The sequence below is a fragment of the Saprolegnia parasitica genome, assembly GCF_000151545.1.
Source record: "Saprolegnia parasitica CBS 223.65 unplaced genomic scaffold supercont2.22, whole genome shotgun sequence".
Taxonomy (NCBI): domain Eukaryota; phylum Oomycota; class Saprolegniomycetes; order Saprolegniales; family Saprolegniaceae; genus Saprolegnia; species Saprolegnia parasitica.
This window is the reverse complement of record NW_012156416.1, coordinates 187,884-211,972: the sequence shown is the minus strand read 5'-3', so window position 1 is coordinate 211,972 and position 24,089 is coordinate 187,884. Positions and strand designations below refer to the sequence as shown.

Here is a 24,089-nt window from a genome sequence, read left to right as displayed (position 1 = left end):
AATGTGGCATCTGCTACTGTTGTTTATGGCATATGCCGCGTAAAACATTGGTCGGGCCATTTCTCTCGTTGTAGACCTCGCACACCGACGTGGAGTAGCACGCCGTGATCACCAACGTGCCTTGTATCCCTTAGCCAAGTTGGAGCGATTTTGTTTTCCAATGCTATTTGGCGTACGGAGTCGCTCGTGGTGGCGGTGACTGGTTTACAGTCGTGTGTGATTGGTCTAAAATCCATTTTAAATAGCGAATCAAATGCTTTTTAAACAACCTTCAGGCTCTCGAGGCACTCTAGGTGTCGCGTTCAGGACATTCCTGGACATGCTTCTTCTACAGCGGTGGGCGGTATTCTAGCTCCTGGCTGACCCTGTATGCGTGCAATGCAAGAAAGATCGTGACGCATCGCTCCAGCGCTCCACGCTTTCTTCCAATTTCTTCGAGAACAACCACCTTTTGGCCATGCCATCATCGCACGGTCGTCTTACCATGATGTCACCACGATAGCTCGAAGCCATAGCTCGAAACAGTGACGTTCCTTCGCAACGTCGTATCAGGGGTGGCAACGATAAACTCTTTGTAGATTGGCATCGGCGACCACGATTCACAATCAAATAGTGTTTGTCTGTTTCACGGTTTTGGGAAATTGCAGACATGGTGCTCGGGCTCTTCGTCGTCGATCTTGTCGGCGGCACCCTCGTCCACGCGCGAGCCCTCTCGGCAGCCTTCCACACACAGTATCCCACGAAATCCCACATGAACCAAGCGGCCCTCTTCTTTGCCCTCCACAGCTTTGCAGGTGCACAAGTACGCACGCTAGGCACCATCCTAAGGCGTACCTGGCGCTAGGATCGGTCGTCGAGACTTCATCGCAGCACGACCTTCAATACTTTGAGACATCCAACGAACGCTACGTCATGGAGCCCGTGCCCGCCAAGCAGTGGCTCCTCGTCATTGTGACGTGGCGCTCGACGCATGCAGCGATCGCACGGTACCGCTGGCTGCCTACGTGCATGACGCGCCGTTCGTAGACACATGGCGACTGTCATTGGCGCTGGCGAGGCTGTGCCCATGGACCGCAAGGTGCTTGCGTATTGGAAAAATCAAGTTGATGTCTCATCGCCCGCGTCGTAGCGCCAAGCCGCGTACTTTTATGCGTGCACGCTGCAGGCCCTCGAAGCTGCCGTGTCAAGTGCACTCGAAACGATCTGTGAACGCCACGTACGTTCTAACCTGCGTTGTCAACGCCATTGCGTAGTAGTATCTCGTTAGACTGCCGAGCTCGCCCTTGTGGCGTTTGATAGCAAGAAAACAGCTTTGGAGGTCGAGCTCCTTTTTCTTGGCTCCACTTCCTCTGTTTGCTAGGTCCTACCCTCGACGGTCTCTGTCGCTGCACGGTCGCGGTGGCGGCGGCGCGTGCACGCTTGGCTCCAGCGAACTACATCGACCAAGGTGCAGCACGGATCGACACTGCGTAGGCTTGGTTGCTGCGACACACTTTGTGTTCACTCGAGCGTAGCTCGTCGGTGCTGGAAGATGCGATGGTATGGTGGCGATGCGCTTGTGTCTGACACGCTGCAACTCGCCTTTGTACGTCTACTCGACGGACTCGCCCTGTACGAGGTGCCTCAAATGGCACACGACCCATGGTTCTTCGTAGTCTGACTCCATCGCAGCCAAGTTTGAGTCTTCTTCTTGGCGGCGCGATGCACTTGCACAGCCATGGCGAATACCACCTTTTGCTCGTGCGCCCTTTGCAGCCAACGCACGTTGGCGACACGACATTATGTGGACTCGTGCACGCGTTAAAGTATTTACACGCCGATTGACAACTCTATCAAGTGGGTTTTTTCGCACCTCCTTTGGGTAACCTTGCCGTAAACTTGATCGAGTGTTGACGCAGCGTCTCTCGGATCGACGGTTTGCGAGCTGCGACGGCAATCGTGGTCGGGCTCTTATATTTCTTGGCAGGACCCTTGCTGGCTTGTTTGGTTCGAAACGACTCTTTGAATTTATAGTCGTGGACTATAGCTTCCATTGTAATAACCTCACCGAGTGCGATGCCAAAGGCGTACCAGGCGCGTTCTCGGATATGGGCGCGTGCTCGATACCGTTGACTAGATCGCAAGGACGATGATCGTGCCACCCCACAGAGCAGCCAAAGAGGTACAGATGGTCTGGTTGTGGTATTCGTTGAAGCGGTCCAAAATCTCGTCATCGGTCGGCCACGGCTCGGGTTTAGTCTTGTGCGCCTGGCGCTGGTCTTCAATGCGCCGCCAGAACGACTCTCCATGCATGCGCACAATCATTTCGTGCTGGACCTGTATGTAAAATCGCACGATACTAGGTCGACCCATCGTTGTCTCGATCGTACTTGAAAGGCGGGAAAGAGCAAGATCGGGTGTGAATGCATGAATTTGACAAACTGGCCTTTTGTAATCGACCCTAGTCACGACGGCGTTGCAGCATGTAATGGAGAATATTAATCCGAGTCACCGCCGTGGAGATCAGCGAGGAGGTTGAGCTTTTCACTAATCGTGCTCGCGTGCGGGTTGTGCTGCCACTTGTCGCCCCACACTTCACGAAGGCAGCGCTGGGCTTCGAACGTGTCTAGCGTAGCATCACAGAGCTTCACCTTGACTGTGTACTGATGCTCGTACCAATCTCGCCACTGCAGTCTTCGTCATAAAGGCCAAATGAGAAGCCAATGAGCGCTTCCTTGGAGAAGAGACCTACGCCGATTGAGTCGCCAGACACGGTGAACTCTAATGTACAAAATTTCCACATGGCCAGTACAAATTCTTCAAAATCCTAGTAGACGACACCTAGACAGTTGTTCCATCGTCGAGAGGTAGACGTACCACGTCGCCGTTGCCGTCGACATCCATCATCTACAGTCGACACGATGAACGCCATGGCGCGAGACGAGCACGCACCGTAAAGGTCTTTTTGTAAACTCGGTATTGTCGAGATCTAAGCACAGGACATGCTTCGTCATATTGAATGGAGCACATTGTCGTCGTACCAAAGCAGGTCAGAAACTCCAGAAACGAGAGCCCGCCCGTGCTGTCTGCATCGATAGTTTTGTCAATTGAAAAGCCGAGGGCCGCACCGCACCTGCGTCCGCCTGCAGAAAGGCAACGTGGAGGCGATTGGTGTCGTGCACGGTGAAGCCGAGCGAGTGAAAGAGTGCTTGCATGCCGTCGGTCGTCGAATAGTGTGGGTCCACGAGGACGACGCGACTCAGGCAGCCGCCCATGCCGCGCTGCTTTTTCCCGCGGTCGAGATGTATAATTAGAGCATCTTCGCCGCGGCCCAGCTAAAGCTAGCCAAATGCGACATCCATCCTGCTTAATTTGGGTCGTTTTAGCTTGAAATCGGGCCACGGGAGTTCAAATTTCCGGAAAATGAGCCAACTTTTTAGCTTTACCTTTAGATCTTAGCTGGCCCACGGTGACGATGCTCTTAGCGACACGATACAAGCTCCGTTAAAGTATATACGCATGTACACCGCCTGTTCACGGGTCCCCACGCGTCTTAGTTAGATCGCATCAAGTCGAAGGACAGCCAGAGCATAGACTCCAGAGCATGCATTAGCTTTGCTCTATCCGTTTTCAAAATGTCAAGTCTCGATTATTTACAGACCTTGATAAAGACTACGATGCTTCTAGTCGAAAATACCTTGTACTTCTAGACGAGCAGGTAGTTTTATATTCAAAAACTGTTGCTGTATTCCCGATTGTGGTCGTACCTTTGAGGACGATAGTGTGGGTGATGGCGTGCTGTGTGCATTAAATATGGCACATGCCACGAATAGACACCGTGCGTATCCGGATGCGCCACTGCATAAAAATGCTTCGACGCCTGGCGGTGGACGCCACGCCCGCGCGCCGTGGCCTCGCGACGCTCGCTCCGCAATCGTCGCTCTATGACGCGCTGCAGCGGCGCTGGTCCAAGGAAGAGGCTACGCAGCCTTCGCCGACGTCGCTGCCAGCGCTGCCAACAATGCCGGCGCTGCCCAAGACGGACGTGCTTGCGACCATTTCGGCCTCGCTACGCGGCGCCGAGCCGCTGCACGCTGCGCTCACAACGGCTTTGACGAGTCACGTGGACATGCCCAATGCGCTCACCAAGGCGGTGCTGGACGCTGTGCCCACGACGGCGACGACGCTCGACGATCGCCGGCGGCTTCTGCGCGTGCTCGTGTCGCTTGCGACGCAGCAGCAATGCACCGCGCCTGGGCTCTTGGCCCAGTGCATGCACATGAAGGCGTACGACGAAGCGCTGCGCTTGTACACGCACGGTTGCTACGACAGCGAGATTCCGCCCGGTATGGCCACGGTGCTCTTTCACATGCACGCGCTGACCGAGTTTGCGCCGGCGCTGCCCGCGACGCTCTCACTGCCCAAGACATGGAAGCTCTTTGTGTCGTACTTTGTGTACCGAAAGAAGGCGCTCGCGCCGTCGATTGCGCATGTCTTGATCAAGCAGTTTCCATTCTGCGGGTCGCCGACACCGAGCGTGCTCTCGATGGTGGCGCTCGATCTTATTGAGAGCAGCGAGAAGGACCAGTTCAAGCTCGTCCACGATCTTGTTCGGTGCGTGCTGCGCCGTGCCGACTGGCGCCTCTCGCCCGACGTCTTTACGACGTGGCTCTACAACGAAGGCCACCGCCGCCACCACGCACGGCTCCTTCCGCTCCTCCTCGATGCACTCGCACACGACAAGCTCACGCACACGCCGCCCAACGTCATCATCACGGGCGTGCGCAGTAGCCTTCTTCTCTGCGACTGGGCGCTCGTTGCACGCTTCCAGCATCTACTGACACCGACAAGCGCCAAGGTGGTCTTTCTCTTGTCGGCGGGCGAGTCACTTGTGACGCCGGCCGTCGCCGCCTTCTGCCTCCGCCCGCCGCATGCAATCTCGGCCGACGGCATCGCCGAGTGGGCGCTCGCGCTGCCCACGCCGTCGTTGCGGGCGCAGTTTGCAGAGCTCTTTGGCCCCAAGCTCATGGTCCTTGTTGGCGCCGACGAAGCTTCGGCGCTGGCACTGCTCCACTTGGCGGCCGCCACCGAGGCGAGTACGTTTGGTGACATGCTCGACATCTACTTGGAGGCGTGTCAGCGCGCAGGCACCTCGACGACGGGGGCGCTCACGCTCGCGGCGACACACAAACGGCTCTTCAAGGACGTCCCGCCGCAGCTCTTGGTAGCGTCGCTGGCCGCCGGCGACTTTGAGCTCGCGACCGACCTGTTTGAGCACGCCGAGTCCAAGCACATGGACAACCCGCGCCACGCGCATGCGTTGGAAGCGCTGCTGCGAGCGTCGTCGTCGTCGCAGCGGGACGCGATCCATGCGTACTTTCTGGCCCACGACACGAGCAAGGCGATGGCGGTGTTTGAGATCTTTGAAGCGTCCGATTTGGTCGTGCCGGCGTCGCTGCTTCGGCACTTTGCGCTCGACGTGACGCGCGCGCATGATATGGTGAGCTTGAACCGTCTACTCGAGTACGGCGTGTTGCACGAAGTGGCCTTGCCCGCCGATGTGTTTACGGTGCGTGTTTCTAGCCATGAGCGGGTTAGGGGAACTCACAAACGGGTAGGTGTGCTTTGTGACCCACCGCAAGGAGCTCCAGGACCCGACGGGTTTTGTGACCGCGTTCCTCCAGTGGGTTGCCCTCGGCCTTGTGGAAGACAATGCGATCGTCTACCACGTAGGTCTTTTTATAGTTGTGGACCAGCGGTCGAGGTGTTGGCATTGTAGGCGGCGATCCATGCGTGTTTGGACTGCAACAACATTGACTTGGCGTGGACGTGCGTGGAAGAAGCCGATGCGCATGGCATCGTGCTCGAAAAGGTCATCCTCGACCGGCTCGTGTGGGCCACCGACAATTCGTAGTAGACGAGGCGGGACATATTGATAGAAACCATAGAATATATCGAGCTGTGTTTGATACTGTCAAGAAGCTGCAATGGCGCGTAGGTCGTTGTTGTTGTTACAGTGCGTTGTCTATCAACAGCGAGCTTTTCGAGTTTGACCATGGCTACAAACCGTTGAAAATCGGGTACATTCGTAATTTGCTCTAGATTTGTACGAGTGTACAGACCGAGTTTGGAAACGTCAAAGGCAAGGTTGTGACCAGGGTAAGGGGTAGCGAGAGTATACAAATGAAAAAATCGACGCGAAATTAAATTGTTGTGTTGTGGACACGTGGTTGAGAAACGTGATCGAGGCTGACAAAAAGAGAAGCGCGATCCGCGGGACTAGGCGACGGTGGGACGTCGCGTATGGCGGCTCAACGCATGGGCATCCGTGTTGAACTATACCTTTGGTGCGACAAAATAGCACTTCATGGTCGATTGCATGAAGAGTGTGCAAGAAAGAAATAGAATGGTCTACCGCATTCAACCAGTCTACCCAGAGGTATTCGTGTCCACCGCGTTCTCGGTAAGCGGGACTAGCACCATGTATTGTGTTACGAGGTGGAAGAGAGAGGTAGATAAGCGTACACGCAAGGGGCTCTTCGTCTTCCGAACGAGGTCCCATTTCGTGGCGGACCTCAGCGCTTGGCAAGACCTTGGCCCTGGGCCTGGGTCGCGTTATGATGCATGGCTTCATATGCGCCATCGACGGTGCTACGGACGCTCGTGAGCGTACTCGCTTCGTCGACTCGTTGATGTGCCGCACCTAGCGCGCCAGGTGAGACGGATGCAGCCATCGCGCTGGCGCTCTACTCGCATCGAGATGGCTCAGCGTCTTGGCGAATGGCTCCTAGGAAATCACGCCGGGTCTCGATCCCGTCGTCACAACCAGGCCGAATTTGGATTTCTGCGATACGAAAACAGGATATTTCCCACAGGAAAACAGTTTTCAGCCATTTTAACACGCGTTTTGTTGCTTGTTTGCATGACATGTAGACACGTGCTTTCAAAAACCGAATTCGGTACACCGCCCTACCCCTATCTCCATATACTGTGAAACGTGATATAGTGTTGCCATTAATATCCTACACTATTTACACTATTGGCGTGTTCTTGACCAAGCGCAGTTGGCAAGAAGATGAAGCAGGCCGACGACGAGGAAGATACGCGTCTGCTGGAGGACGCAACGGGCTTTGTCGAGCACGACGAGCCTGCGCGATCGACGCGATGGACGCTTCGGCGCAAGCTGGTCGTGGGCCTCGGGCTGCTGGCGGCGCTTCTCGTTGGCGTAGCCGTCTGCCTCCGCCCGATCGCGCAGCACGCGCTGGCGACGACGGGCATGACCATCCGCCGCATGCAGCTCGCGTCGCCCACAGCGCACAGCGCGCAACTCACGACGCAGCTCGAGGTACGTGTGGCTGCGACGCTTGCTATGGATGTTGACGACGGTGCTAGGTGGCGTCGGGCAGTCTCTTTGGGGCGACGATGGCCGCGACAACGCTCTATCTGCACTTCAACGGGAGCATCTTTGGCTCGTTCATGACACCGTCGATGGCCATTTCGCATGGCTCGTCGCTCCACACGATCGCCAATGCAACGCTCAACGTACGACACTCCTTCTTGTCTGGTCCCATGCACGTCATGTAGGTGACCGACATGGCGGTCTGGGGCCGCTTTGCTGCCGCGATGGTCCAGTCCAACACGACCGCATGGATGCTCTCGGGCTCGGTGGACCTCTCGGTGCACCTCGGGCTCTTCTCCGTGCCCATCTCGGGCCTGTCGCTCGAGAAGGACATGGTGTTGGTTGGCATGCATGGCCTTTCAACGCTCGCGATCACGCAGGTACTACATCGCTATATCGCGTCGTTGGCTACACGTCAAGTAGATGGACTTGACGGCGTCCACGGCGACGAGCGTGGTCGCGCACGTCGAGACGTGTCTCTGGAACCCATCCGCCACCGCGCTCACACCCGTGGGCACGCTGTGCTTGGACGTCGCGTACACTGCGCCTGGCAACGTCACAGCACACGTTGGGCGCATCTCGGGCGACGCCAGCCTCAACGTCTCTCGCATCATCTCTTGGTGACGCGCATGACGTCGATGCTGCTTGCGTAGGTGACGATGACCGACGCATCAGACAGCGCGTGCCGACATTTTGGGCCCACGGGCTACAACCACCTCGCGCTCACAGGGTCGATTGTCTCGTCGGACCCGCTGGTGACGAGCGCGATGATCTCAACGTTCGTCTGTCCTGTCACGTTGCCATGGCTGACAGAAGAATCCATGTAGGTACCTCAGTGGCCGCGCCGCGTCCGTGAGCGTCACGGCCTGCACGCCACACGCCACGTCCATCCCGCTCTACAATGCAGCGCTGACCAACCTCTCGCTCCACTCGACGGTGCACCCTCTGGGACGCGACCCGATGCTACTGTCGTTTTGTCGTAGCTGCCACCTAACCCTGTGCCGCTCATCTCGGATCTCGCGTTCGAGTATATGCAAGTTGTGCCCGCGGGACGTACGCCACGATGGTACAAAGGGCAATCTCACGGCCCCTTCTAGCACGCACGGTGCGGCTTCAAACCCGCGTGGTGGTGACCGCCAACAGCCCGCTCGGCCCGCGCTCGCCCTTGGTGCTAACCAACATGACGATGCAGCTGCGGCTCGCCACGCCGGTATGTGCTTGTGTCTTCGCCGTCGAGCCATAAAGTTGATGTATGGGATAGGGTGCCATGCTCGGTGCTTTGACCAGTACGTCGGTGGTCGTTCACGACGCGTTGGTGGCACAGACAAAGCTGCATCTCGACCTCGCGGCCGACCTCGCGTTGACCCGCGATGGCGAGCCGTTTGGCGTGTTTGTACAGCGCATGCTTCGTGCGCCAAACGTATATGCTTTCTGTATTCTCGGAGAATAGCTAAAGACGGATTCTAGGCCACGCTGGCACTTGCTGGACGGTTCGCGGTCCACGCCACGGGTGCCCTCGGTGCGATCGCGCTTCTACATGGACGGAACGGACGATTTGTGTATGGATAGGCACGCTCCACTTGGCCGATATCCCGCTGCTGCTCAATACGCCACTGCAAGGCATGGATGGCCTCTCGAATGTGTCGGTCTTGAACTTTTCCATGCCGGGGGTTCTAGCCCCCGAAGGCGAAGCGTTCTCGGCCACGAGTGTGGTACGATGCAAGGTATTTCGCCTACTTGAGCGGATGGGTCTAGATTTGGAATCCATCCGTCGTCGACATGCCAGTGGGCAACGTCGAGATGACGTTGCGCACGGCCGACGAAGCATTTGGTGTCGTCTCGGGCGTCATCGCGATCGCGCCCGGGAGCAATGCGATCGCGCTCACGGGCCATCTCAAACCGTCGTTGGATGCGCATGGCGGCGTGAGTCGGGCCATGAACGCCTTCTTTTCCAACTACTTGGCGTACAAACCGTCGGTGCTCGCTATCGAGCTCACGCACGTGGCCCAGAACGTGCCCTGGTACGTACAGTCGCATCGCCCATGGTCCGATTGCATCCATGGGACCGTAGGTTGCAGCAAGCTCTCACGTCGTTTACGCTGCCGACGACCTTTCCCGGCGTCGACACGTCGTTTGCTCTCGTCAAGAGTCTTGCGAGTCCGCGCATGCACGTGGTGTTTACCGACGACGGCGAGATGCATCTGCAGGCGACGCTGCTGGCGCTGATCGCGATGCCCGACGCACTGCGTCTTCCCGTCAACATTACCCACCTCTCGCTCATCGCCGACCTTGTCTTTGAGAATGCGAGCGTCGGGCACATGCACCTGCCCCGTCAAGGTGTCTCGTACACGGAGCTTGTGCCGGGCGCGGGGCATCTCGAGATTGATATGCCGCATGCGGTGGCGTTGCGCATTCCCGACACGTCTCGGTACGTTGAGAACTCTACATATGCATATGACGTTGGCATGGCGATGGTAGCGCCCGCATGGCGGCGTTCATTTCGGCGACGGTCTTTGCGACCGACGTGGTCTTGCTCTCGATTGCGAGTGGGTCGATGGACGGCGATGGCGCGTCGCCGCGGGCCGAGACGCCCATGGGAACGCTCGAGCTCTCGGGGATCCCGCTGAATGGCGCGATGGCACTGCAAGGCATGGGCGGCCTTGCAGGCAGTCCCGTCGAGATCCAAAGCGTCGATATCACGCGCGGTAGAATTTTTGTTTGATTTTTTTTGGAAAATGACAATGAAGCGGTAGGCACGGTGTCGGAGCTCTACTTGTCGATGACCATTGCCATGCGCAACCCGTCGCAGATGGCAGCGACACTCGGCGACATGCTCGTGGACGTCTCCGTCGACGGACAAGGGCGTCTTGGGTCGGCGCGCTTGCACAACGTGTCGCTTGCGTGCTGCAATGCGTCGAGCCTTGTGGCAGGGTCGTTTGTCCTGGCGCCGAGTTCGGCCGCGCTCGCCGATGCCTTCTTGTCCAACTTTGTGTCGGGCTACTATACCCACGGACGTCCGCAAACGGTTCGAATGATGGCGGTGGTTTGTATCAAGTTGATACAAATGGAGGCGTAGATTCACATTCATGGGACGCCGGCGAGCTCCAACAAGACGCTGCTCCAGCCTGCGCTCTCGCAGCTGTCGCTGGACACGGCCGTGCCGCCGCTGCCGATGTTGTTTCCCGAGACACCGACGTTGGTCGCAAGCTCGTTCATGTACCCGCCGTCGATCTTTCACTTGCTCACAGTCGCGACGGCCCTTGTCCTGCGCAACCCGTTTGGCCACACGATCGACGTGGCGGCGGTCGACCTCGAGCTGTACCCGTGCAAGACCCAGCGCAAGGATTCTGGTATGTCTTTTTCTAGATCTTAGTGCCGAGATACGAGGTGGTTGTAGCGGGCGTCCTTGTCTGTGATGAGTATTATGAGCAGCTCCTCGCGCGCTTTCACCGAGGACATGGCGGCGATGGTGATCCCGCCAAAAAACACGGCGGGCTGCCTCTCGTGCTGCCAAGGGACCAAGTGCGGAGCAACGTCCAAGATTCCACTCGTACGTCTCGTGTATATACAGATTATGACGGAGAATATGTAGTGCCCGGGTGCTGTCGAAGGCACGTGCTTGCACGCGGAGGTGGCGTCGCTGCTCAACCCGGCGCTCATCTCGGTGCTCTTCAAGACGATGACAACAGGGCTCCTCATGCGCGTCAACGGAACGCTCACGGCCAACGTGAACGCATTCCCGATGCACATGCATTACGCGCAAGACGGTCTCCTTGTGACCATGGCCTAACCCTAGGGGTAGGGTTCAATTCTCGTTTTGTGGTGTTGAATGCATTTGAGGTGGAGAGTTGGGTCGACATCCCTGCAGTGTCCACGGTAACGCACTTGCGTTGATAGCAAGCGGTCGGGATCGTCGCCCCGGCGCTCACATTTTTCTCGTCTATTTTCTGTTGCGATACTGAAATCAAGCCGGCTTGGTGTAGCGTACTAGTAGAACGTTTCGACTATGAAAAAGGAGGTCCCACCGGGCTTCGATCCCGGATTGCCGGGCTTCTGGGCCGGAGTGCTGTCCATTTACACCATAGGACCGCTCTTGTTCTAGCGTCGCAGCACCGTCACCAGGTTTGTTTTCCTCCCGTCGTGCCCTTTCCCAGATGGAAATGGACTACGCTGTACCAACGGCCACTCCAATCGAGCCCAATCTCGCCACTCGAACCATCACAACGCTTGTTGCTAGACTAGTGCTCGACGCATGTTGTTTATCGGGACTTAAAGAGGTGCTCGCTCCCTGCTTCGTCTGAACATTCTCGTTGGTGGACGCGAGGGAGGGTTTAGTCCATTCCCATCCGAGACAGGCGATTTGTGTATGCAAAAACACTTGCTATGGTACCATACAGTCCATTCCCATCCGAGACAGGCGATTTGTGTATGCAAAAGCACTTGCTATGGTACCATACGACAACAAAAGCGGTTCTATGGTGTAAAGGGACAGCACTCCGGCCCTAAAGCCCGGCAATCCGGGATCGAAGCCCGGTGGGACCGTTCTTTTTGCCATTTTTGATGCTATTGTAGCGCCAAGGGTCCATACCCTACCCTTGCTAGCACCACGAAGCACATCACACTCGACAATCTAGTACGCCTAGCGATTAGCACACGAAACACTTTTAGGCCGAAAGTCAGAACGCACTGAGAGGAGCTCACCCATGCACGTCAAGCCACCGCGTACTCAACGTAGTACCATCATTCGCCTCGAAAGATACTGACCATCACTCCTGGTTCTTAGAGCTCCCTCTTATAGCTGGTATTCATTCATTCATCAGCAAGCAGTAGGATGGACAGCGCGGTACATCATTCTCCAGCCCCCGTTTGTTTGTCAACGTGCCTCGACAGCACGCTATCTCCAGCCATTCAAGTGCAACCTGCTGTCACACCACTCAACGGCCCACTCGTTCTCATCCTGGACAACGTCTTGACGCCGCGCGAGTGTCTTCAACTCATCGCCTTCTCTGAAGCAAGCGGGTACGAACGCGCGTTCCTCAACGTTGGGGGTGGTCGCCAGGAGTATCGACCCGACGTCCGCAATAACGATCGCTGCATTCTCGACGACGTCGAGACGGCCGAAATTCTCTGGCGCCGCCTAAATGAGTACCTGCCGTCGACCTTTGACGGCCGTACTCTGGTCGGGATCAACGAGCGTCTCCGGTTTCTGCGCTACGACGTCGGCCACGAGTTCAAGCCCCACTACGACGGCACGTACGACCGCGGCAATGGCGAGTACTCGGTGCTCACAATTCAAGTGTACCTCAACGACGTTGCTTCTGGCGGCGGCACGGGTCTCTGGCTCGACGACAGCAGCGACGAACCCGTGCTTGTGGAGCCTCGGCCCGGTCGCGTCCTCATCTTTGCGCACGAACCCGTGTGCCACTCGGGCGAGCCCGTCCTGCACGGCCGAAAGTACGCCATTCGATCCGACATCATGTCCCGACCTCGTTCGCACGTCGCAACTATGTAAATGTCAATGTAGTCACGCGGTGACGAACCACAGTAAAGCGATGCCCACCCGCAAGGGCTCCAATACATTTTGCTCCTGCATACATCCATTCAGCTCAAGTCAGTAAAGTATCAAGTCGATAGTGTATCGATGTATCAACAAATCCGGTTGTGACACGCGCCATGCGGTATTTTTCTGCCTTTCTTTTATGGGCGGACTTGATAGATTCCTCGATACACACGGCAAACGCGGAGTCACCGTCGAGGGTTCATTCTTCAAATTACATCATGTCTGCCCCGCTTCTTGCTCACTGCCTCAACGCCGAGTGGACACCTGCTATGATCGAGGCCCAACCTCTCTCGATTGATACGGAAGGAAACCTCGTCGTTGTCCTTGACAACGTCTTGACACTGGACGAGTGCGAGAAGCTCATCGCATTTTCCGAAGGAAGCGACAAGGGCTACGAACCTGCGCTGACCAACGTTGGCTATGGCATCCAGCAGCTCCGTCCCGAGATTCGGCACAGCGACCGCTGCATTCTGTACGACACGGCAACGGCGGCGACCTTGTGGCACCGCATCAAGGATCATCTTCCCCCGACATTTCGAGACCGCGCGCTCAGTGGCATCAATGAGAGTCTCCGGTTTCTGCGCTACGGCGTCGGCCACCACTTCACACCCCACTACGATGGCAATTATAACCGCGGCGACGGCGAGTACTCGGTGCTCACGGTGCAATTCTACTTGAACTCGGTCGAGAAGGGCGGCGAAACAGGCATGTGGATCGGAGAAGGCGAGATGCTTGTCATGCCCAAGCCTGGCCGCGTCCTCATCTTCCAGCACCGGGTGTACCACTCGGGCGAGCCAGTGAAAGCGGGCATCAAGTACGCGATTCGATCCGACATCATGTCGCGGCCGGCCGAGTGAGCACCTGGAGGTTTGTCCCCTTGAACGTTCGACACGCCAGGAGCCGACAAGATGACAGCCGCGTCCGCTACGTTGTTCAGTAACGCGACTGCGTGTTTTCTGTTTGTCGTGGTATGGCAACCTTGCCAGGTCTAGTCAGCCGCCGGCAGTCTGGTCACGAGTATAAATACGCACCACATTTCCAAATCCAGAGGCGCATCAGGCCACCACATTGATACAATTTGTTCGTTTGCCGACGCGCATTCAAATGCTCTGTGTGGCGTCATGCCTCGATAATGTAACTCAGCTTTTACACTTCGTATGCAATACTACGTTAAAGCCAATATATCAACGTGCTTCGCGATATGCTATACGTAATGAATGCATGGAATGGTTCTGCTCTGGCACGAATGGCCAATGCTGTTTTTGTCGAGCTCAGCGATCGAGCGCGCAGCCACCCATTCCCACACCATTGGCTCGACGTAGTATCAACGTGCTTGGACACGAGGTGGTATCAGAGGTGGTATGATGGATTCTACAAGTCGAGACGTACCGGTCATGGGTACGAAAGGCCATGCACAGCTCCACACCACTGCAGGTGGCGCTTTCGCAGACGCTTTGTCGCGCCGACGGTCCGACGCCGTGCACCCTGCTTCAACTTGCTTCCGTCATAACCAGTAGATTCCAAGAGCACTACTAGCCGACAATCCTTCCATGTGGGTGACGGGTCTATGCGGCCTTCAATGCCAGGTTGCATAATACCGTCGCCTGGCGTGCCTCGCGCCGCCTTGCCCCTGCTTGCCTCCTGGCGCCACACTGGCTGCAGGACCAGGAACGGCAATTGCACCACCCATTGCGTGTGCCGAAGGGGCCGCATACGCTCCTTCAACGTGGGATCTATCGCTCAAGTGTGGTCGCGTTGTCTCTGGTGCGGTAGCTTTTATGCGATCGGCGCATGGGGCAGTGTATGTTCACGGGCAGCGACACGACGATCGCGACCATGTGCAGGACATGCTACATGTGACGACCAGATAGATAGCTTGGCATTTGTATGTGAAAGTGCGGCAGCACCCTACGAGAAAGGCGAGATTGCACTTTTATGCAAACGACCAGCCAACGTGGTCTACTAAAACCAAGAGTGCAAAGTGCTATGTGACATCCCGCCCAAGATCTTGTCTTTGGCGCATCAACGGACCACTCGGCCGTTGATACCGTAGTGCGGGCACCCAACAACAATTCAATTTGCACCGCCAGTACCAGTACTATGGGGACCTGCATGTCCAAGGACTCATCGGCGTCGGTTCTCGAGCCCCAGCGCCGCCACGCACCGGTGTCGAAGCCCTTGCCCTCCAAGAAGGAACGTTCCGTCACCGATATGCCGGTGTTTGCTCCGATGGCCGCGCCCCGGTCGTCGTCCGATGCGTCGACGGTCACCGACTCGTTGGATGTCAAGCTCGTTGCCGTGACACCGCTGCCGTCGTCCGAGGGCAGCTCGGCGCCAGCGTCGCCAACGACGTCGACGCAAAACGACGACGACGACGACAACGATCACGTCATGGGCTCGCCTGCAAGCGTCGCGTCGGACGAAATCAAAGCGCCCGTGTCCCCGCCGTTCCAGCCGCATGTGACGAGCCCCATGACGACGCTGGCCAAGACACTCCAGAGCTCGTCGACCGCCATGTTCTTTCCGCTCTACGGCGTGCGCTCGACGCAGCGCAAGAGCTACGTGCCGATGCTCGAGACCGTGCGCCACAAGACGCTGCTGCCGCTTCACGCGGACGCCGTGCACTTTGCTGCGTACGGCCCTCCGAACTTTGCCGCGGCGTCGCATTTCGGCGTGTCGATTTGGGCCTTCCTCGCGACCTACGACGCAGCAGCACCCGCCCCTCTGCCCGTCTGGCTCCAGATCGAGCGCGGGCAAATGGTGCATGTGACGCTGCATGTGCCCGAGACTGGCTACAGCGTCGCAGACGGCGAGACCAAATCGTTCATCTGGGACCACCACGCGACGCACGTCCATTTTGACGTGGTCGTTCTCGACGCCACGGTGCTCGGGCAGCCGTTTTTTGCTGACATTGTCGCCGGCCCGCACGTCCTCCGCCTTGCGTTTCAGTTGGCGACACTCTCGGACGCGGCCGGTGCCTTGACGCAGGCGTACCCGAGCCAAGCGAAGCGCATCACCGAGCACGCATGCGTATTACCGTCGGACGGTTTTGATGTCGCGATCGGTGCGACCTCAGGCAGCTACCATGGCTCGGCCGTCAACGTGGACGCATTGCATGACGAGTCCATCGTCGACGCTCTTAGCGCTCGCATGCAGCAGATGAGCCACCACCCGCGCATCGCTTGCATTCTCGGCGCGGCCAAGCTCCATGACCATTGGCACTGGGTCTCGCAGCACAAGCAGGCGTTCACGCTGCATACGTACCTCGGCCAGCGCTTGACCAACGACGAGAAGACGGATCTCATGCGCGATATCGCGGCCGGCCTCGCCCACATGCACGAGTGCGGTCTCGCCCACAACAGCGTGAGCACGCGCCACTGCATCGTGGACCTCGACGGCCGCGTGACGTTGAGTGGGTTCAGCGCCGTGGCGGTCGCAGCGACGCTTGCCGAGATGGCGGTCGACGTCCTCGCGTTTGGCTACGTGCTCTGGGAAGCGTTTACGGATGTGCCAGCGGCCGAAATGGGCTCGACCTGGCACGAGATTGTGGTGGCCGTCGAGCTCGGCCCGTCTGCCGCCACGATGCCACTTTCGATTCAAGCCTTGCTCCTTGCGTGTTTCGGAAGATATCGCACGCCGCCCCACGATGGTTGATATTGTCGATGCCCTCGGTGGCGCCAAGCCAAAGTCGATCATGGACACGGTAGGCCTTCTCAAGATGGCGTAGAGGTTTTTGTAAATATATAAGTTATTGGCCACGTGCATCATACAAAGGAGGAGCCAAGACCCCTTGTCTGTGGATCGAGGGCCCTAGCGTCCATCGAGTAATCTCCGTGCCACCAATCATGCTAGCTTAGCCGGTTAGAAGGGGGCATGCGAGTCGGCTCTTGTTGGTCGAGTGTGTGGGGAAAAACGTCATCTCCAAAGCTAGTCTCTTGAGGCGATCCATGCAAACCGTTGGTCAAGCGCTGGCCGAGGTACGTATGCTTTTGCTACCAAGATATCTTGATTCAGATTTCTATGTGACATGTCCGAGGGCTCAAATCCGGACAAAAAATCTGGTTCCAGCCGCTCTATCCCCAAAATCAATAACACGAGCCACATCCATTGTTTGACTTGCAAAAGTTTTGAGCGACGAACCGCGTACCAAGACGAAGGAGGCGACGTTTCGCTTCTCCGTGGCCACGGATGTCGATCTCTTGAAGGAGGTGATCAACGTGGCCCCGTACGACGCTCCCTTCGGATAGACGCTAGCACGCTGGGAAGAGGTCACTGAGCACATGCGCAAGATTCACGGTGAGCACGTCACGTTTACCGGGTGCCGCAAGCGCTTCGACGACCTTATGGCGGCCTTCAAGAAGGACGCCGTCAAGGCGATGCGAGCGCCAGGCACCGAAGAGGAAGTTAGCGAGCGCGCCATGCTGGATTGCCTTGCCTGGTCGACACATACCGCGTACGGTACCGTCGATGAAGCCGATGCAGGAGGCCTCCAATGGTGCTTCTTGGGCATGGATAGCAGCTGCACATCGCCGCATCCAGTCGGCGTTGAGGTGGGCTCCGGTCCCACACGAGCAGATGCTTGAAGGACTCGTACACGGACTTCATGAGGTGATTGCTGAGAGAGCTCTGAGGGCAGACAAAGCCTCGCGGCTACGCCCGAAAGTTTTGACCATGGAGCCAAGACGATGGGGTCAAGCGAGTCGGTTGAGCATGATGCATACAGCCTCTACCAGCTCCGCTCGGTAGCGGTGTGCTGTGATGATGACGTCCGGCAAGCGAAGAGTTGAGATGGAAAGAACATCGAGAAAGCACTCGCGGTCGAGAAACCAAAAGAAAGGAGCGGACCAGGCTCGGTGTATATTAGCGGAGCTGAGGAGCCGAGATTGGTGGCTCACATTGTTTTGGGGCTCGGCTGGATGGCGTCACTGGGATGGCGCAAGGCTGTCGGAGGGCGACAGGCCTGTGGCATGTCTAAGCAGGACAGGCTCGTCTAACCGGCTGGGTTAGCTAAACCTACAAACCGGTTTATCTAACCGGCTAGCTGTGGGTGTGAGGAAAACGTCATCACCAGGGGCTACTCCCCTGAGGTGATGCGTACAAAACCCCACACACCGAGTGACTAAAGATGGTGCAGTGATGGGCCATGATAGGCGGCGAAACCTACCAAGAAGCTCCCTTCTTGACTCAACTCGATGATCTGTGGCTTTGTAAGCGGAACTTGTACAGACAATTGGCCTCGCTTTGTGTGGCAAAGTTGAGCCGTGTACTTGGAATGGAGATGGCCCGAGAGCTCACACTACTGGCGAGCTGGGCAAGAAGCAAGACAAGAGGAAGCGCAAGCAGTCCGTTGTCCATGGTCCAATCGCTGGTCCAAAAAATCGATTTTTTATCACGTTTGCAAAAACTCTGGACACGCGACTCACTTTTCACGAGCCGGCTCTCACTCGGGACGTAAAACATTAACGTTAAGAAGAAATCTTGGTAGCAAAAGCACTCTGATGACTTAAGCAGCGAGCACAGGTCCAGTCGTCGACCGTCGTATGTGGCGAATCCGACTAATTATAACCGTTAGGCTTTCCCAGCCGGTTCATTACCGGCTGGTTTGCTGGCATAGTTGCCGCATGCCTCTTCCGTTATCATTTTTGCAATGGCAACCTTCCGGCACGTCGTCCTGCAGCAGCCCGACCTCGCGGCTATCGTCTTTGGCTATCAGTTTGGCGTCTGGGAAGACGTGCGCCCGGCCTTGTTTGCGTGCAAATACCTCGCCGCCTTTGACGAGACGTCGCGCTGTGGCGGCAAGCACCAGCTCGACGCGTCCTTCTACCCGACCTTTACGGGCACCACCGAGTGGACGACGAGGCCCATATCGGGCGAGTCGCACGAGCTCAGCAGGTTCGCGCGCGACGATCGCCTTCCGCTGCACGTCGCCATCGTCGAAGGCCAACTGGAGCTCGCTCTGCGCCTTCTCCGCTACCGTCCCGACCTCGCATCCGAAGACGCGATTCTCTTGGCGCTCAAGACCGACCGCCTCGAGATTGCCGCTGCGCTCTTGGACCAGCGCGACGTGCTGCCGACGCTGCACCGTCAAGTCAACGCGCTCGAGCTCGCGGCACTCGCCGAACACGAAGTCTTGATGGTCTTTGCGAAAGCGATGGCGCGCGACGACCGGCACCTGCTCGCGCTGCTCCTGCGCTTTCGCCCAGATGAAACCCAGTGGCCTACTGCGTCGCCTGCCTTCAAGGCGCCCATTGCGGCGGCGGCCTGGGAAAGCCTTGCATTCCTCTACATTCACGCGCCCTGGTTTACTCACCCGTGCATTCTGGACGACGCCGCGGCGACTGGCAATTTGGCGCATGTCCAGCAGCTGCACCAAGGCGGCGCAAGCTGCTCCCGAAAAGCCATGATCCTCGCGGCCGCGAGAGGCCACCTCGATATTGTGGCCTTTCTGCACACGCACCGGTGGGAAGGCTGCGATGTGCTCGCGATGGATTACGCTGCTGCCCACGGTCATGCCCACGTCGTATCGTTTCTCCATTGGTACCGGACCGAAGGCTGCACGACGGAGGCGATGGACCTCGCGGCGGGCAACGGCCATTTGGAGGTCGTTGGCTTCCTCCACCACCATCGACGCGAAGGCTGCACGGTGAAAGCGCTGGATGCTGCGATCGCCAACGGCCATGATACCGTCGTCCGCTTCCTCGTCGAGCACCGAACCGAAGGCGCGTCACCAAACGCGTTGGATGTCGCGGTGGAAAAAGGCCATACCGACATTGTCGCCTTCTTGCTTGGCCGAGATGCGTTTCTTCCGAGCACGCGCGAGCACGTGGTGCGCATCGCGGTCGAGAACGGACATGTTCGCACGGCGGAGCTGTTGCTCTCGCTCGGATATCCCTTCCCAACGACGTGCGATCTCACTGCTGCGATCCAGACACCGGACGCGATCGATCTTCTGGCGCTTACCACAACGCATGGGCTGCCATGGCAAGCTAGCTGGATGGACGCAGCGTGCACCACCGATCGTCTGGACCTCGTCGACTATCTCCACACCCACTCGGTCGCTGGCTGCACGACGCTGGCACTGGAGAACGCGATCCAGCACCGCGCGTGGACGGTCGTGGCCTTTCTTTTGGCGCACCGCACAGAAGGCGGCGGACTCGAGGCGGTGCGCTATGCACTGCAGCACGGTGCGTTCGACGTTGTCGACCAGCTCTGGGCGCGCAGGCCGTGGCTCCGCGACAACAGCCTCCTCGAGACGGCGATCGAGGCGTCGCCGGCGGCCACAGCGTTTGTGCTCGCCGCGGGCCTCGGCGACATCAAGCACAGCCTCTTGCGCATCTCGAGTCTCCCGTTTTGCGTGACGGAGAGCAAGCTGCTGCTGCAACACGTCGTACACACGACTACGTCGATCGACCACCTCGTAGCCATCTTGGTGGAGCTCTACGCAGCGCCATTGCGGCCCATTAAGCCCGTGCTGGACGTTCTCGCGGCCGAGCTCGTGCGGCATGTTCGGCTCTCTCTTTGCGACTTGCGCCGCGTGCCATGTATTGATGCTCGTGCTGCTGTGCTCTTGCAACAAGGTGCTATTGTGGAATGGGCGTTTGCTCTGGGTGTCGCCCACGTGTGGTCGCTGGATGCCTCTGTCGTTGCCGCCTGGACCGGTGACTGGCTCGCTGTCGTCCACGACGCCGAGCTAACGGGATTGCTTCGAGCGCTAACGACGTCGACGCTGTGAAAACTCTGCTACTCCATCGTGAAACCATTATTGAGCCTTGAGTAAAGGACATGCTTGTTTGCCGAGGATGATTGCATCACGCTAGAGACTGAGCCGGTAGCACAATTGGGTTCTTTAACGACAAGATGGACTAGAGAGTGATACGAGCCTGCGTCGAATTGTTCAAAAATGCAAGGACAGGCCATCGTGGTACTATGGATCTTGACAGTCCGTTTTGGTCGGGCACCCAAAACAAAACGGAGTACATTCGGTACATCTCGTATTTCCCAAGTGGCTTCGAAGAGAGCAAGGGAGCTCCAGTACGATGCCGTCGGCGCATGCAAAGAAGAGACTAGATATGACCGTGCTCGCTGTCACGACGGCCCACAAGACCGTTTGGCTCACAAACATTCGCAAGCTCTCGAGGAAGGAGGCCGGCACCTTGCTCCGGCTGTTTGGTGTCGACGAGGCTACCATCGTGGCGCTTCGGCGCTGGGACCGCATCCAGTTGCTCTCGACGCTCAATGCCACGAAGTCGCTGCGTTGGCCGCTTGGTCACCTCTAAGGTGCAATCAAGGAAGAACGCCAACACCACTATGCTACGAAAAACTCCAAAACCACAAGGTGAGTAACTCAACATGCACACATCAAGTTGTCTCGTCGCGTCATTCCATGTCAACGAATATTGCGTTGGTATACTCAAGGGCCCCTAAGCGTCTTTGTTGTGTCGTTGAAAAAGCGACAATATTACATGTGAAGTTTGCTATTTAGCGCTTGCTAACAACGAGGCGCGTGAGCTGCACGTTGGGCTCGGCGTTTTGGGCCATCGCCGTCGTCTCCTTCTGGAGCACATCGGTCGTAAACGGACGGGAGCCCGAGAGAAGGTGGTTGAGCTGCGCCCGGAGCTCCTGATCGTGCACCAACGTGATCTTGCTCTGGAGGACCACCGTCGCGGCCGTTGCGTCGGTCGCCCAGCAATGACCAATGACGACGGCCAGCGCCCACTCGAGCACATCGCCATCCGCGAGGACCGTCGCAGCTCGGCCCACGACGCTGGGTGCCAACTGGATCGAATCCCCGGCGAGTTTTGCTTGGTTTGCCAGCTCGGGTGTGATCAACTCGAAGCCATCTAGCGACCAGTAAATCTCGGTGGCCGGGAGTGGATACCCGAGCGAGAGGAGGTACTCGGCCGTGCGCAGATGACCGCCCCTGAGGGCTTTTTTAACGACGTCGTCACGACTGCAGCCTTCCGTTCGATGGGTGAAAAGACATTGAACGACCTCCAAGGGACCGCCGGCAGCCGCCTTGTTGACAGCGGCGACAGTGCAGCCAAGCGAGCCGAGAAAATGGAGGTACTTTACGACCCCAAGGTGACCGTTCGCAGCAGCGCGGTCGAGAATGTTGGGCGATGCACCCTCGGTCCGTTGTTCAATGAGAAAGTGGACAATGTCCAGATGACCATTCAAAATCGCGCCATCAAGCGCGTCGACCGTGCAGCCTTCGGTTCGGTTGTAATGAAGAAAGCGGACGACCTCCAAATGCCCGTTCGCAGCGGCTTGGTCCATCGCTTCCAAGGTACATCCCTCGCCTCGATGGTCATGCAAAAAAACGCGACGTCGAGGTAGCCGCTGCCCAGTCCATGGCACCCACCGAGCACGCGAGGCCACGTTCATGTAGAGCGTTCGCACTACAGGCAACAGGCCTTGGCCCGCGACGATATCCAGTGTTGCTTCATCATGCAGCCATGGTAAGAGGTCTAGAGCGAGCGTCACGTTGTCTAGCGTCGCATGCTGGACTGCATTGAGGCGAACGTAGCGGGTAATCTCTTCTGGGCTCGGATCAAAGCGATGGAACAAGGCAAGCGCCTTCGAGTCGGGCCGAGACAAGATGGCCGGCAAGCAGCGGCTGTATAAGCGGCGCCGATCATTGCAGTCTACCTCAAAGTGTGGCAATTCGTCACACATTCCATGCAAGCATAATACTCGAATATCGATAGAGCTCGGGTACGTCCTCACGCTCACGCAAGAGGAGATCGGCAATCTTGAGGCGGTCTTTCCAAAAGGCCAAGAGAATGGCGTCTTCCGAAGCGAGGTCCGGTCGGCAGCGTAGCATGCGCTTGGTCAGGTGCACGAAACCTTGGCCAATGGCCAGATGCAGTGGCAGCCGTGCATCCCTTTGACATTGGAGCAGACCATATTTGAACGGTTTAAAGTGCTTGGCACCTCGAGGCGACACGGCATTTGGCGCAAACGAGTTGAAAAACGATGCGTCGGTTGTAGATGCACTTGGTGGTGTCAAACTCGAGAAGCTCGTTGCAGGCGCGGAAGGCTGGACGCATGTCTTCATACACGCCAAACTGAAACTCAAACACAATCGATGCGATCTCGGGCTGGCCGAGCACGACGCTGGGAAAGGTGCTGCCATGGTCTTGGTCCAGTCGATTGCTCGAACCCTCGGAGCCACTCGGCACTATTGGGTGCAAACGTCGTATGCGTGACGCATATCAAACTCGACGAGCTCCTTGCACGCGGCAAAGGCGGGGCGGACGTCGTCGTATAGGCCAAACTGAAACGCAAAGACAATGGCCGCAAGCTCGGGTTGGTCAAGGACGACGCTGCGAAAGGTCGCTGCCATTCGTGGTCCTTCCAACTGGACTGCCTCCGAGTGACATGCCCCAGAATGGGCTAGCTTCTTGGTTGCAAATCAAGGCGGAGCAAGTGCACCACACCAATTATTGCAAGGCCACAACCGCCAAGATCAAAAACAGACGACACGAGGCTTTCCTGTGTCAGGCTCCAAGTTTTTTGGCTACTCGGAGCTCTTTCATATGTGCCCTTGACAATATTGTCGAGTTAGCGCAAGCTGCAAGAGCACTAGTACGCGTATCGCGATGCGGACCTGTGTCGTGCCAGCAGCGAAGAATGCGCTTGGTCGGCTGCAAAAAGACTGGGGCGACAGGCCGTTCTACCGATCGCGTCGACGAGCAGCAGCTAAAGCCACGCGGAAAGGCAGACTCGATAGGGGCTGCCGGTATAACTTGCTTGTGTGGTGTTGTGTCTGGACGATTGCGACCCGCGGGCGTCACCACACCACCAGTCAGTTTCACATCATAGTCCCACGCTTGAAGGTGAAGTGACAATTGTCCAGCTGTAGGTGGATAGGACGCTAGCTTACATCCTAGTACACGGCAGTAACTCATGGCAGTAGCTCACGGCAGCTAGCCCTCTTGGAAATGCCAATGGAATCCGACGTTGAGATTCCATGAGAGCCTCCGTTTGTTGTCTCTGTGTTATTATACTATCTTGCGAACGCTAGCAGTGCACGTCCTACACTAAATCTCTCGTCTGAGATACAACCCTGAGATACGGTAGCACCTAGACGGCGCACATCATGCATCTGCGACTCTTGCAAAAGATCGAACGAGCGACTGGCTGCCACGT

General features: G+C 57.4%; 9 protein-coding genes, 1 non-coding gene and 1 pseudogene across 11 annotated transcripts; 8 read left to right on the top strand and 3 right to left on the bottom strand.

Moving 5' to 3' along the window:
• Positions 1–613: 613 nt before the first annotated feature.
• SPRG_06456 (hypothetical protein) lies at positions 614–1,360 on the top strand (the record flags this gene model as incomplete). The annotated part of the gene is made up of 5 exons (XM_012345273.1): positions 614–794; positions 845–986; positions 1,027–1,078; positions 1,130–1,216; positions 1,268–1,360. The coding sequence occupies exons 1-5, from the start codon at positions 650–652 to the stop codon at positions 1,358–1,360; spliced, it is 519 nt and encodes a 172-aa protein (XP_012200663.1). The 5' UTR covers positions 614–649.
• Positions 1,361–1,782: 422 nt separating this feature from the next.
• Positions 1,783–3,254, bottom strand: SPRG_06455 (hypothetical protein; the record flags this gene model as incomplete). Its single annotated transcript, XM_012345272.1, has 11 exons — positions 1,783–2,020; positions 2,071–2,112; positions 2,166–2,316; positions 2,370–2,440; positions 2,492–2,605; positions 2,656–2,727; positions 2,770–2,806; positions 2,857–2,886; positions 2,932–2,951; positions 3,021–3,065; positions 3,113–3,254. The coding sequence occupies 11 exons, from the start codon at positions 3,252–3,254 to the stop codon at positions 1,833–1,835; spliced, it is 912 nt and encodes a 303-aa protein (XP_012200662.1). The 3' UTR covers positions 1,783–1,832.
• Positions 3,255–3,847: 593 nt separating this feature from the next.
• SPRG_06454 (hypothetical protein) lies at positions 3,848–5,957 on the top strand (the record flags this gene model as incomplete). The annotated part of the gene is made up of 3 exons (XM_012345271.1): positions 3,848–5,548; positions 5,598–5,708; positions 5,759–5,957. 3 exons carry the CDS (start codon positions 3,848–3,850, stop codon positions 5,891–5,893), a joined length of 1,947 nt encoding a protein of 648 aa, XP_012200661.1. The 3' UTR covers positions 5,894–5,957.
• Positions 5,958–7,054: 1,097 nt separating this feature from the next.
• On the top strand, positions 7,055–11,168 carry SPRG_06453 (hypothetical protein; the record flags this gene model as incomplete). Its single annotated transcript, XM_012345270.1, has 18 exons — positions 7,055–7,324; positions 7,372–7,521; positions 7,564–7,758; positions 7,802–7,978; positions 8,032–8,156; positions 8,206–8,314; positions 8,362–8,431; positions 8,476–8,588; positions 8,640–8,798; positions 8,846–8,897; positions 8,948–9,090; positions 9,134–9,399; positions 9,450–9,806; positions 9,857–10,083; positions 10,132–10,403; positions 10,455–10,728; positions 10,776–10,912; positions 10,971–11,168. 18 exons carry the CDS (start codon positions 7,055–7,057, stop codon positions 11,166–11,168), a joined length of 3,294 nt encoding a protein of 1,097 aa, XP_012200660.1.
• Positions 11,169–11,394: 226 nt separating this feature from the next.
• SPRG_30086 lies at positions 11,395–11,467 on the bottom strand. Its single transcript has one exon. It is a non-coding gene; the product is annotated as a tRNA-Ser (tRNA).
• Positions 11,468–11,847: 380 nt separating this feature from the next.
• SPRG_30085 lies at positions 11,848–11,920 on the top strand (annotated as a pseudogene). The gene has a single exon. The product of its transcript is annotated as a tRNA-OTHER (tRNA).
• Positions 11,921–12,197: 277 nt separating this feature from the next.
• Positions 12,198–13,082, top strand: SPRG_06452 (hypothetical protein). Its single transcript, XM_012345269.1, has one exon. It carries the CDS (start codon positions 12,210–12,212, stop codon positions 12,888–12,890), a length of 681 nt encoding a protein of 226 aa, XP_012200659.1. The 5' UTR covers positions 12,198–12,209; the 3' UTR covers positions 12,891–13,082.
• A 43-nt stretch (positions 13,083–13,125) lies between these two features.
• On the top strand, positions 13,126–13,795 carry SPRG_06451 (hypothetical protein; the record flags this gene model as incomplete). The annotated part of the gene is made up of 1 exon (XM_012345268.1): positions 13,126–13,795. Exon 1 carries the CDS (start codon positions 13,157–13,159, stop codon positions 13,793–13,795), a length of 639 nt encoding a protein of 212 aa, XP_012200658.1. The 5' UTR covers positions 13,126–13,156.
• Positions 13,796–15,050: 1,255 nt separating this feature from the next.
• On the top strand, positions 15,051–16,665 carry SPRG_06450 (hypothetical protein; the record flags this gene model as incomplete). Its single annotated transcript, XM_012345267.1, has 2 exons — positions 15,051–16,587; positions 16,646–16,665. The coding sequence occupies 2 exons, from the start codon at positions 15,051–15,053 to the stop codon at positions 16,663–16,665; spliced, it is 1,557 nt and encodes a 518-aa protein (XP_012200657.1).
• Positions 16,666–18,585: 1,920 nt separating this feature from the next.
• SPRG_06449 (hypothetical protein) lies at positions 18,586–20,766 on the top strand (the record flags this gene model as incomplete). The annotated part of the gene is made up of 1 exon (XM_012345266.1): positions 18,586–20,766. One exon carries the CDS (start codon positions 18,586–18,588, stop codon positions 20,668–20,670), a length of 2,085 nt encoding a protein of 694 aa, XP_012200656.1. The 3' UTR covers positions 20,671–20,766.
• A 650-nt stretch (positions 20,767–21,416) lies between these two features.
• On the bottom strand, positions 21,417–23,283 carry SPRG_06448 (hypothetical protein; the record flags this gene model as incomplete). Its single annotated transcript, XM_012345265.1, has 5 exons — positions 21,417–22,232; positions 22,296–22,582; positions 22,632–22,822; positions 22,872–23,111; positions 23,159–23,283. 5 exons carry the CDS (start codon positions 23,281–23,283, stop codon positions 21,417–21,419), a joined length of 1,659 nt encoding a protein of 552 aa, XP_012200655.1.
• Positions 23,284–24,089: the final 806 nt, after the last annotated feature.

Coding starts and splice junctions, on each gene's coding strand:
- SPRG_06452 (XM_012345269.1), top strand. CDS start 12,210: ATGGACAGCGCGGTACATCATTCTCCAGCCCCCGTTTGTTTGTCAACG.